Genomic DNA, 11,064 nt, shown 5'->3' with positions numbered 1-11,064 from the left:
GCCTCTCGCCAGTCGAGAGGCACCGGCTCACCTCAGGTGATTTTGGACACACCATGTAAACCTCACATGTGCATCACTGTTACCAAAAACATTAGCATCACTGTCCTCTCTGGAAGGTTACATTTTCACTCACCTTGGATATTCAGAAGCTTGAAGCTGAAAATGAAACAGGTCTGATTATTAGGATAATAATTATCTGACTTGTGTAACCCCAAACTGAATCTTTCTAGGTGGTCATTTCATTCTTAAATATGCCAAACAAACAAATAAATAACTGAAGCAGGAATGTAACATTGTGGCAACAGTAACGTAATCCATCCTGACGCAGCAGAACACGCTGAATTACTCTCCCGTAATTCCAGTGCACATGCATTATTCAAAATGGAGGCTTAGCAAGTACAACCCGCATGCTCCAAAGACGTGATAGGACTTGATGTTCAACATAACGGCTTTCACTTCCTTATGTTTAGAGCCATGTAGTGCTCATTTTTTAATACAGCTGCATACACGGAAAGGTAGGGAACAATGTGATAGCATCTTAAAACGTGTTTGGAAATGTGTGTAAAAACAAAGGAGCGATGTAACTACGTCGGCTGTTGCAACTGTGTAATTTCACTGAAAAAAATGAAATGTAGGAAAAAAAGAAATCATAAAACTCCTACGTTTCAGACAGCGATAGTTGACTACAACAGCAGCTGGGAAATTGACCTCTTTGACTGACAAATATGATGATGTGGCAATGTCAAATTTAATGATGGATTTTATTTTAGCACAGATGTTACGGCTGAGTAGGTCTAAAATGTCCAGTGTTTTATTAGAACCTTTGCATGGAGGCTTAATTATAGATCAAATGGCTTAAAGCTGTCAATGTACACCTTCTGATTATAGTTATTAAGTGTGCCTACAGGTTTATGCACAGAAAATGTATTAATCAACAGAATTTTTCTGACAATGTACTGCAATAAGAAGAAAAAAGGAGAAAAACGCCATATTTATTATGGAAGATGAAATTGGCAGTAGGATTTTCAAAAACATAAAATGCATCCTGGTTAAAAAATGTAAAAAATAAATAAATAAAAAAAAGAACGGCAAATATTTAATGAATGATCAGCATTGTTGAAAGATGACAATAAACTGACAATAAAACTTGAACTTCTTGAACTTTTCCAGAAAAGTCAAAGAAAAACCAGATGGCAGTAATGTCAAAAGTCCATCATGTCATAAAATAAAACAAATATGTCAACACTATAAAATCATGTTTATGTTCATATCACATTATGTTTTATTTAGTAGAAACTGTTTTCAGGTTTCACTCATTTCTACAAAAATAACCACTTATTTTTTTGTTTTTTTTTTACATAAAACGTTTTTTTTCTTTTTCAAAACTTAGTTTGACAAACTTTTGTGCTTGCAGCTAATTCACTCACTGGTCTATTTATTAGGTACACCTTGCCAGGACCAAGTTGGACTCCCTTTTGAAAACTGAAAGTAAGATTCAGTGGACAAGCCCACACTTTTCCAGTCGATCGTGTCCAATTCCAGTAAGCCTGTGTGAATTTTAGCCTCTGTTTTCTTTTTCTTAGCTGGCGCCCATCTGCATCAAGGGTCAAGGTGTTGTGCTTTCAGAGACTGTAGTTTTCATCCGTTAGTAGCTGCAGGGGGTTATCAGAGCTACCTTTACCTTTCTGTCATCAGGAAGCAGTCTGAACATTCGTTCCTGAGTTTCTCATGTTCTTCTACGACATTAATGGCGCCTTCTTGATATTTTCTCTTTCTTTGTAAACTTGAGAGATAGTTGTTAATGACCTATCACCCTCAAAGTAATTAAAATCCCCTTTAATCGCCATTCGGATGCTGATCTTTTAGCAAGTCAATTTCACATCTAGAGCCCCAAACACATTGAGTCTCTGTGACTGGCTGATGCTTTATTTGTGCTAATTCTAGTAAGCAAATGGAAAGGTGGACCTACTAAAATGGCCTGTGACTGCTCCTGATTGTATTGCCTTTTTAATTTCTCTTCTCTTTTGGTGCTTTTGCAGAGTTAACTGGAAACGCACATCCTGTTGTACAAATCCAAACATATTCACACATAGAGAAAAAGCTAATCCTGGGCTATTATTAGTTACAGTAATCATTAACTCACTGTATCACCGAGCTCTGGGGTGAAAGCATTCGTCATTTTTCTCATGCATGCATCTTATACACTTTTGAGTTCAGTAATAAGACTAATCCTGAGTGACATGAAAAAAAAGGTTTAATTATTAGCCATGGAATTGGGCATTAAGAGCCCTCTGATGGAATCATAAATGGGCTGCTATTTTAAGAGAAACTAATCAAGCATAATTTCACTGAGCATTTACAAGGCCATTCAATTAGCTTATAAAACAATAACCAGACATGGCATCAGTAATGACATATTTTGTAATTACTATAAATGAATAAATAAATAAATAAATAAATAAATAAATAAATAAATAAATAAATAAATAAATAAATAAATAAATAAATAAATAGCCAGAAACAAAAAAAAAGTCCTGCAGGTAATGCCCGAAATTTAAAAGTAGAACATAAATTATGCAAAACCACAAATAATTAGAATTGCCTTTCACGGCAGAGTTTTGAGCAGCTTGTGTTACAGCTATCCAGCTGTGTACCTCACTGGATGGTGGACGCATGGTTGACTTTGACAGGTTAGAGAGAGTTTGTGTCATGTGCTTGTTTTGAAAGTTTCCAGTTCACTGGCAAATACTGGATGATGTTCAACTCCTAAGTATCACTGAATGTGCTGCTGATTTCAACCCAAACCGGAATAATCATCTAGCAAAATCATTCATATTTGTTTAAAGGTATCTCATTTAAAATACAAGATGAATCCCTGATTATTGTGATTTTGCATGATTGCTGTCAGAGGCCTCCATTAAAACAGAACTTCTAAGTCGTGTTGCTGGTGCACTAACCTGTTATTTTATGCAACCCAAAAACAGAGCTAATTGGAGAGCAACGTGGCTCTGTTTTCTTTGACCAAGTCATTAAAACATTGCAGCCTTCTTTTCTGTGTATGTTTTCTACAATGCACAAATTATTTCCCTGATTCAATGACTGTGGGTTTTCTGCAGCAGTTTTTTTTTCACATTTTACTCTGGTAATCAATTTACCTGCATGTACATCACGTATAAATCAGAACTAAAATGCAACAACCTAGATTATATATCAGCTCAGCTGACAATCTTTGTTACCATATTGCAGTACACCAACTAATTAAATTAAAATTCTCTCTTAACTTTTCAAGGCAAGGAGGAAAGCCAGCGCACATCCAGTGATGCCTTAAGGCTCAGAACTGCATCCAGTAATGAGTCGACAGAGAAAGGAGAGTTCTCTTAGTGTTGGTTATCACAATGTGGCTGAGAATCCAGAGTTTCGCAACAGTTACGAGACGAAACCAAAGAGGGGCTGGATGAAAAGACCCATGGTTCCCAGGATGCACACCGTCACAAAGACCCAGAGGAAGATTCGGTCGATGACCATAGCAACGTACTTCCAGTCGTCTTCTACCTATAAGTAGAAGAAGACAAAAAAAGAACAAAACACTTGAGGTATTACGCATGAAATAATGTGTATATATATTTTTCTGTTGTGCGAAGTAAGCAGAAACCAGGTGACTCAAGATTGAAATACCAACTTTAAATCAGGACGGAAAATGTTCAAATCAAGAAAAAGAAGAGAAAGTTTCTACAAATTTCATGAGTCAACATAAATTTGATACATTATTTACACATGAATTAATTAATATGATAATTTCAAACCACAGCAACAGGCACTTTGAGAAATCCGTCTGAGTAAAGCGTTTCTGCTCCCCATCGGGAGACTCCATCCTCTATAGCCGACAGACGGGGGAGTAAAGCCTTAAGCGAACACTCAACCTGAACCATTGTGAACACTCAGAGCAGTTTAGGTTCTGCATCAATTTAGGGAAGTTTTTGAATGTTGCTCTCCCATAGGCCTTCAGTGCCAATGTGGTGTTTTTTTTGCATAAATGCATTATGCAAAAGAACCCCTGCAGTGTGTTTATTCTCTACTGCCTTGTACATACAAAAGGTATATTTAAACAATCGAAAAAGCTGTGTCTCTCCTACACTGCATCATTTTTAAGATTTATTTATAAAATCTACACGGTGCAGTTTCGCAGCAGGAAACTGGCATATGTAAAGAATAATTGATGTTACAATGTAAGGTGAGAAAAAACGTGAAATGAACTCACCTGTAGAGAGAACAGAGAATGGTGAAAAAAGCAAGATGGCTACATGTCAGAAATAAAATGATGCAATGGCTTTACACACTGTTTTCTTGTATTCCTCATCAGCATCTCTGGGTTGAATTGGTTCGTAGCCTATTAATTAACATCCTGGAGTACTTAATACAAGACGGTAAAACATATATGAATTACTTTATTTAATAAACCTATGATAGAAACACTATTTTGACACAAATCTGTGGTTTTGTTTAATAGTTTTTGTAGCACTATGTCATCCTATGCAAGTTGTTTTTCTGCATTGTGATAGACCAGTCCAACAGCAAAGCACTATCTCCTGTTTATCTTTAAAAACGGAATGTCCAAAGTTTATAACACAAATTCATAAGTCCACTGACAGACTCCTCATCCAGTTTATAAACCCACATAGGACTAACGGTCTCTTCTGTAATTTACTGTACCATAACAATAGACCACTTAAAATGTAAAGGCAGTAAATAGTAAATCCAATGTCAATAAAAAAAATTCAGAAAAGCTGGAAAAACACGGCACCTCTTTGGCCTTGTTCCTGCTCCTCATGTTCTCAGCTATGTACTTGACGCTCTCGATGGCCTGTCTGACCTCGGGCGACACCACGGAGAAGGCCATCACCGTGTTTATGCTCTGTGGACTCAGCTGACGAGGCACCTTCCCAGACTCTGGTGTCTCTGGGGTTTCCCTCACGTGCTGGCAGGGGCAGGGACATTTCTTGCCAGTGCAGCCCTCCATGGCCGCGAGCTTACTGTCCCCACCAACCTCCAGACAGTTGAGAGAGCCTCCTCCGACCTGCTGGAGGGGACACAAGCACAGCCGGAAACTAGACTTTGTTTGGGAAAGATCTTGGATGACGACACGTCACTCATTTCAGATTTGGTAAAGCCAAAACGACGACGTAACACTGTCACCTCAGCTGTACAGCGTCAACAGGGGAATCTTAAGAACAGATTTTTCTAAAAGATTGATAAGCAGAGCCATCTCAACAACCTTATTGATCATACCCCTAGAAAACTATTCCCGCCAATGTCTTCTGCTTAAACAGAGAATAACACATTATCAGAAATCCTTCATTTACATGTTATGTTTATCCCACGAATATTCTGCGAAAAGTGTTAATTTATTTAAATGAAATGCAGAACACACTTTTTATTAAACAAGAGGCCGAACGTCTAATGACGTGAAAATGTGTGCACACCTTTCACCGCACAAGAAGAATCGACCTGCTGATTCAGTTTCACAGAAACACCAAAGAGTCTTGGAAAGTCAGGGCTTTAGCTTGATTCATTGTATGCTGATAAACTGTTTACATTCTCATTGATTAGATCACACCCGACACGAGGGGATCTGGTGTGCAAGTGGACGATGGGGAGAGCCAGCTGCGGCAGGAAAACAATAAGATTCAAAAGTCTGTCTTTAAACATGAATTCCCTGTTTTGTGACAGTTTTTTGAAAACTGGTTATGGCTCTTTAAAGATTATTGGTCCAAACTTCATCTGTAGGTACTTCCTGGTGAAAATTCAGAAGGGGAGATTCCTGCTACACTTCATAAAGTTTTCCGGTCTTTCTGATGAGTTAAACATTGAGCAAAACATTATTTTTTAAATCTCCAATTAAGTTTTTTTTTTTTTTTTTTTACTGAAGCCAACCAACCTGGGCAGCTTAACATCATAGGCTGCTCAAGAACAATAAGAGACCATCTGCAAAACATGTATGTTGATCCAGTGAGCCAAAATAAACCAGGTATTGCACCAATGACATGATGGAAGTAATAAATGTAAAGTCCTGGTCCGAGTCGATGGCCACGGTCAATAAGTATATTTTGTGTTTAATCCATTTAAATCACTTTTTTTTTCTTCAAATACATTGAAATGTGAATATTTCTGAACAGGTCACCAAATCTTTTTTTTTTTTTTAACTGACATGACCTTAGATTCAACCAAAAATTAGCTTAGGGGAATGTTGTTATTATTTCTAACAGAAGGTGGTACTGCGGTGCCACAATCTGACGAGTCCCAAAATGATGCATGAGAAACTTCAAGAGAAACAAGTTTCTACGCGGCTGGGTCAGATTTCCGTACCTGAATCAAGCTGTTCTTCCTCTTCCTCCGTCCTTTCCCTCCTCCGCCTCCTCCTCCCCCTCCAGCTCCTCCTGCTTCCCCACTGCCGTCCAACCACCCGGCCCTACCCTCCTCATCTATCGGCCTACGCATCAGCATGATCCTGGGCAGCACTTTGAGGAACACGGACCGCACCCAGCACGGCATGGTGTGCGTCATGGGCGTGCGGTAGTGCACGTTCAGCACGAACACGGTTATGACGATGCTGAGGGTGACGAAGATCATCGTGAAGAGCAGGTACTCTCCGATGAGGGGGATGACCAGTGATGTTGAGGGGATGGTCTCTGTGATCACGAGCAGGAACACAGTGAGGGAGAGCAGGACGGAGATACAGAGCGTGACCTTCTCTCCACAGTCAGATGGGAGGTAGAAAACCAGCACTGTGAGGAAAGAGATGAGGAGGCAGGGGATGATGAGGTTGATGGTGTAGAACAGCGGCAGGCGGCGGATGTAGAAGGAGTACGTGATGTCCGGGTAGATCTCCTCACAGCAGTTGTACTTGATGTCATGCTTGTAGCCCGGCGCGTCAATGATTTCCCATTCCCCGCTTTCCCAGAAGTCTTTGAGATTTACCTAGGAGGCGAGCAGGATTTCCAAGCTGAATGATCTACTATGAGGACAACAGACGCTCGTTTATAAAACGGTGTAAATCGTAGAAAAGTTTGACATTGTTGGATGTTAAAAAGAAAGTAAGATCAAAGAGTATCCACTGAATAAGCCATAGGTCTTGTGAAAAGTCATGCAAAGAGTTGCAAAACAAATTATCTTTTGAGTCTGTAAGTGATTGGCCCGGGGTCAGAGGCTGGCATTTAAAATAAACAGATCAACTTATTTTTCTAATTCACAAACTGCACTGACGCTGGACTCAGATTAAAACTGCAGAAATTAGTTTTCATAATTTTATGAACCTTTAACAAGGAGGTTTTGTCAACAGCTGATTGAAGACTAATGAAAAATTAAATGAAAGTAAAGCAGCAGCAGCATTTAGAAAGGAAAACTGAAGGATTTTGTGGTTGAGCAAAAATGTGTGTCTTAAGAGTCCCTTTAAAAAAAAGAAGAAATCATTAAAAATTCCTATAACATAACACTGGAAACTGACACACGTACTGACCTTGGATCCAATGAGTACAAGGTCAATCTTGGCTTTGTCATAAGTCCAGGAGCCAAACTTCATGGAGCAGTTTTGATAGTCAAAAGGGAAGTAGGTGATATCCATCGGGCACGAGGATTTAAAAATGGCAGGAGGAACCCAGGTGATCGTACCGTCATACTTCAGCAAGGCTTTGGTCTTGTCCTCTACCAGGAAGTCACCCACAGCACTGCAGTATCAACACGTTTCCAAGACAACCGGGGCGTCAAAGGACACGACACGAGTGAGGTTAAAGCAGGACACAAAGATGGGAGAAAGGGAATTGTTACAAACAATAAGAGGAAAAAATAGGAAATGGAGGCACAGAAGAAGAAATGTTAGGCTAGAAAAAGTTTGTGTGTGGAATGAGCTGCTTTACTGTAAGCAGCAATAAAGACCGAATGAGGCTGCAGGACACAAAGCACAAAGTAACTGAACTACTGACCATAACATCATCCTCACCAATTTAAACCACTAAACTGACATCAACATACTCCAGTGAATTTGTCTTTTTATCTGTTTTATTTTTATCATTTTATTTGAGTTTCTTTTGAGTGTGTTCTTCTCTGTTTATACTTGGTATGAAATATTTTAGACATAAAACAAATTTTAAGCTGTCACCAACTTTTGAAGCACTTCAGGTCTCATTTATTGTACTTGCAGTTACTTTTTTTAACTTTATAAATTAGAATCAAGATGTTTTGAAATTATTCAAAACACTGAACAACTGTCTTATCTTTTGCTCCTAATAGTAATCAAGAAATATTCATGCACACGTAGCTCTTTGTCACTCCAACATGATGATGATGATGATGATGATGATGATGATGATGATGATGATGATGATGATGATGATGATGATGATGATGATGATGATGATGATGATGATGATNATGATGATGATGATGATGATGATGATGATGATGATGATGATGATGATGATGATGATGATGATGATGATGATGATGATGATGATGATGATGATGATAAGCCTCACTTGTTGTAGAGAACAATATCAGGTCTCCAAATCTTGTTTGAGGGAACTCGGATGAATTCAATCCCATCAAACTCTGCTGGCATCCATCTTAATTTGTAGTCGTTCCAAATCTGGAAGAGAGAAATCAAACACGGCTGTTTCCTGTTTTTTAATACTCTACCTTTCTTTTGGCAATGTGTGGCTGCAAGATTGTGTTAGCAACTTCTGGCTTGACATGTGCAGTACAACACCTTGCTTTGGGAATTTATCCGGCTGTATAATTCCAGAAATTATACAAATTTTCCTAAAATGATGTTACAAGGAACTCCTTTAAGTGTTAGGATTCTTTGATAATTTGTGAATTATATTTTTACTGCCGGTCTTCATATGAAGCAGGGTAGTTGACAAAGCAGCTAAACATGCTAGGATATAAAGTATAATTAATGTTTGAAAGATGAAGATCCATTGAAGATTATATAACCAGTGAAAAGCCTAAAAATTGACAAGTTTTAATCTGTGTGAGAGACTTTTTGTTTTTCACAAAAGAAACATATTCAGGAAGTCCCAAACCACATTCTCACAAAACCAAATGATAATATTGATACCATACACATTATTAATTTGTTTATTGTTTATTGAAGACGTTGCATCTCTTTGTAAATGAGAAAAAAAAGTACTTGCAATCAGAACTTTTTCTCTGGTGTGGAAAGGCATGTAAGTACAACACCATGCAGTAAAATTTCACTGATCAACACTCTTTCTTTTGCCCCTGCAATACTTGTGAAAAACGATTTTCTTGGTTCCAATTTTTTTTAAAGAATGAAGCTACCGACAGTAGACATGCTTGTACGGCGAGTAGCTCAGAAAGCATGAATAAATTCTTCACTGGCAAATAACAGATCAGTGCGTTCACTTATTCTGCCAAAATACCTGCAGGTAACGTTTTATGAGCTGTGGATCCATTAGTCTTGGCTATTTGGATGTCGCTCTAGATGATTTTTTTTTTTTCATTAGCGAGACGGATTAATGCTCAGTCATGACCTGGAAGATTTTTAATTAACCAGTTCATGCTACACTGGTTTTTCCATTTATCCATCCACCGAGTTTGCATTATGATTGCCGGGATAATTCTCGATGGGCTGCGGTATTGTAGATTATTGTGCCCTAGAGATTCAATCAAAAGGCAAATTTACTGACACAGAAATCAGTTGGTGTTTTTCTTGAGATTCAAACAAAATGCTGTAAAATTGTGTAAAAAAAAAAAGCACCAACAAAGTTGATACAAATAGATAGAAAACAAATAGATCTGAAAAATCTAAATAAATTAGATTAAAAAAAGTAATTAGAGATGCAAATTTCAATTCATCATAAAGTTCAATTTTCCCCTATTTAATGGTGAGCTGTGGTACTTTTTCAAAGGGTATGCATATTTAAATGGTATTATTTATTTATATTTTTGTACTTACAGTGCGTGGCAAAAACATTCATAATCCTTGTGTATTGTGAACTCACATGTCGGAGCCATAAATTTGTTTCCATGATCTGATTCACCTCATCCTGCACAGAAACAGCAGAGAAGAATAGGAAAGTTAGATGTTGTTGTTGTGACAACAACCTTGGGAATTATTATTAATTTACAGTGAACAAAAAGACAATCCTTTCTTTCAATTTGTGTTTTCTGGTGCAGAAGTTGCTCAGCTGAAAAGGTCAACTTAATAATACGAAGAGGTGCAGGTGTGTCACCGCCTCGCTGCCGTTCTCTGTATTGACCATTCAGGTTTGATTTACAGTCCAGTGATTCTCACGACTTTACACAAGCCGCCCAAAAAAGCCCATCAGCCAGACTCTGAACCACAGACCCACATGTGTGTCACATTCGTCAGAGCACGCACACACACAGATCGATACACTCGCCTTCAGCTTAATCTCACCTTGCTGAGCATGCAGATACGTGTAACTACATGTGAGTCCAATCTGAAAAGTTTGTCCCAGGTATTTTTTTTTCTCCTATTCTGAAGATTGTCTTTTGAGAGATTTGAACAAAAACGTGCTTTCAGATACAAACTTACAGCCAACAAGTCACAAATCGCAATAGCAAACTCCAGAGCCGCATAAGCCTCTGAAATTGGACGAACTATAAAAAGGCTTTTATTTTTTTGTATTTATTTATTTTTTTTATCAAAAGCTGGGCAATGTGACGATCACGGAAAACACATTCCTTTTCACAAAGACTGATTTTGACACAAAGAATAAGTTAAAATATGACACATGGATGTACTGAATTCTCTGAAATGCGTGCGAAGAGAAAAACTTACGACTTTAACAAGCTGCGAGATGGAGACCTCAAACTCCACGGTAACAGGGTCAGAAACGTTCTCCACTGGTCTGATGAACTGGTTGTACCGTCTGAAAAGCTTCCTGAAGAGCCGGTCCTCTGCCTTGGATGCGACACAGTCTGAAGTGAAAGAAAGAAAGAAAGAAAGAAAGAAAGAAAGAAAGAAAGAAAGAAAGAAAGAAAGAAAGAAAGAAAGAAAGAAAGAAAGAAAGAAAGAAAGAA

General features: G+C 38.2%; 1 protein-coding gene across 3 annotated transcripts in view; it reads right to left on the bottom strand.

Moving 5' to 3' along the window:
* Window positions 1–976: 976 nt before the first annotated feature.
* The window catches only part of LOC103464230 (neuronal acetylcholine receptor subunit alpha-3-like), a 28,403-nt gene continuing 18,315 nt past the window's right edge, over window positions 977–11,064 (bottom strand). For 2 of the 3 annotated variants that reach the window (XM_008408201.2, XM_017309551.1), the window contains 7 exons: window positions 10,823–10,962; window positions 10,020–10,064; window positions 8,529–8,638; window positions 7,514–7,721; window positions 6,364–6,975; window positions 4,802–5,077; window positions 977–3,552 (listed from right to left, as the gene is read on the bottom strand). In XM_008408201.2, the coding sequence (XP_008406423.1) occupies window positions 3,427–3,552; window positions 4,802–5,077; window positions 6,364–6,975; window positions 7,514–7,721; window positions 8,529–8,638; window positions 10,020–10,064; window positions 10,823–10,962 (1,517 nt within the window). In that variant the 3' untranslated portion in view covers window positions 977–3,426. The remainder of the gene's footprint in view (window positions 3,553–4,801; window positions 5,078–6,363; window positions 6,976–7,513; window positions 7,722–8,528; window positions 8,639–10,019; window positions 10,065–10,822; window positions 10,963–11,064) is intronic. The other variant, XM_017309918.1, reaches the window with a different exon arrangement.

This window comes from Poecilia reticulata, linkage group LG1 (assembly GCF_000633615.1).
Source record: "Poecilia reticulata strain Guanapo linkage group LG1, Guppy_female_1.0+MT, whole genome shotgun sequence".
NCBI classification, from domain to species: domain Eukaryota; kingdom Metazoa; phylum Chordata; class Actinopteri; order Cyprinodontiformes; family Poeciliidae; genus Poecilia; species Poecilia reticulata.
Note: the sequence above shows the minus strand (reverse complement) of the source record. Positions and strands in the feature narration are given on the sequence as shown.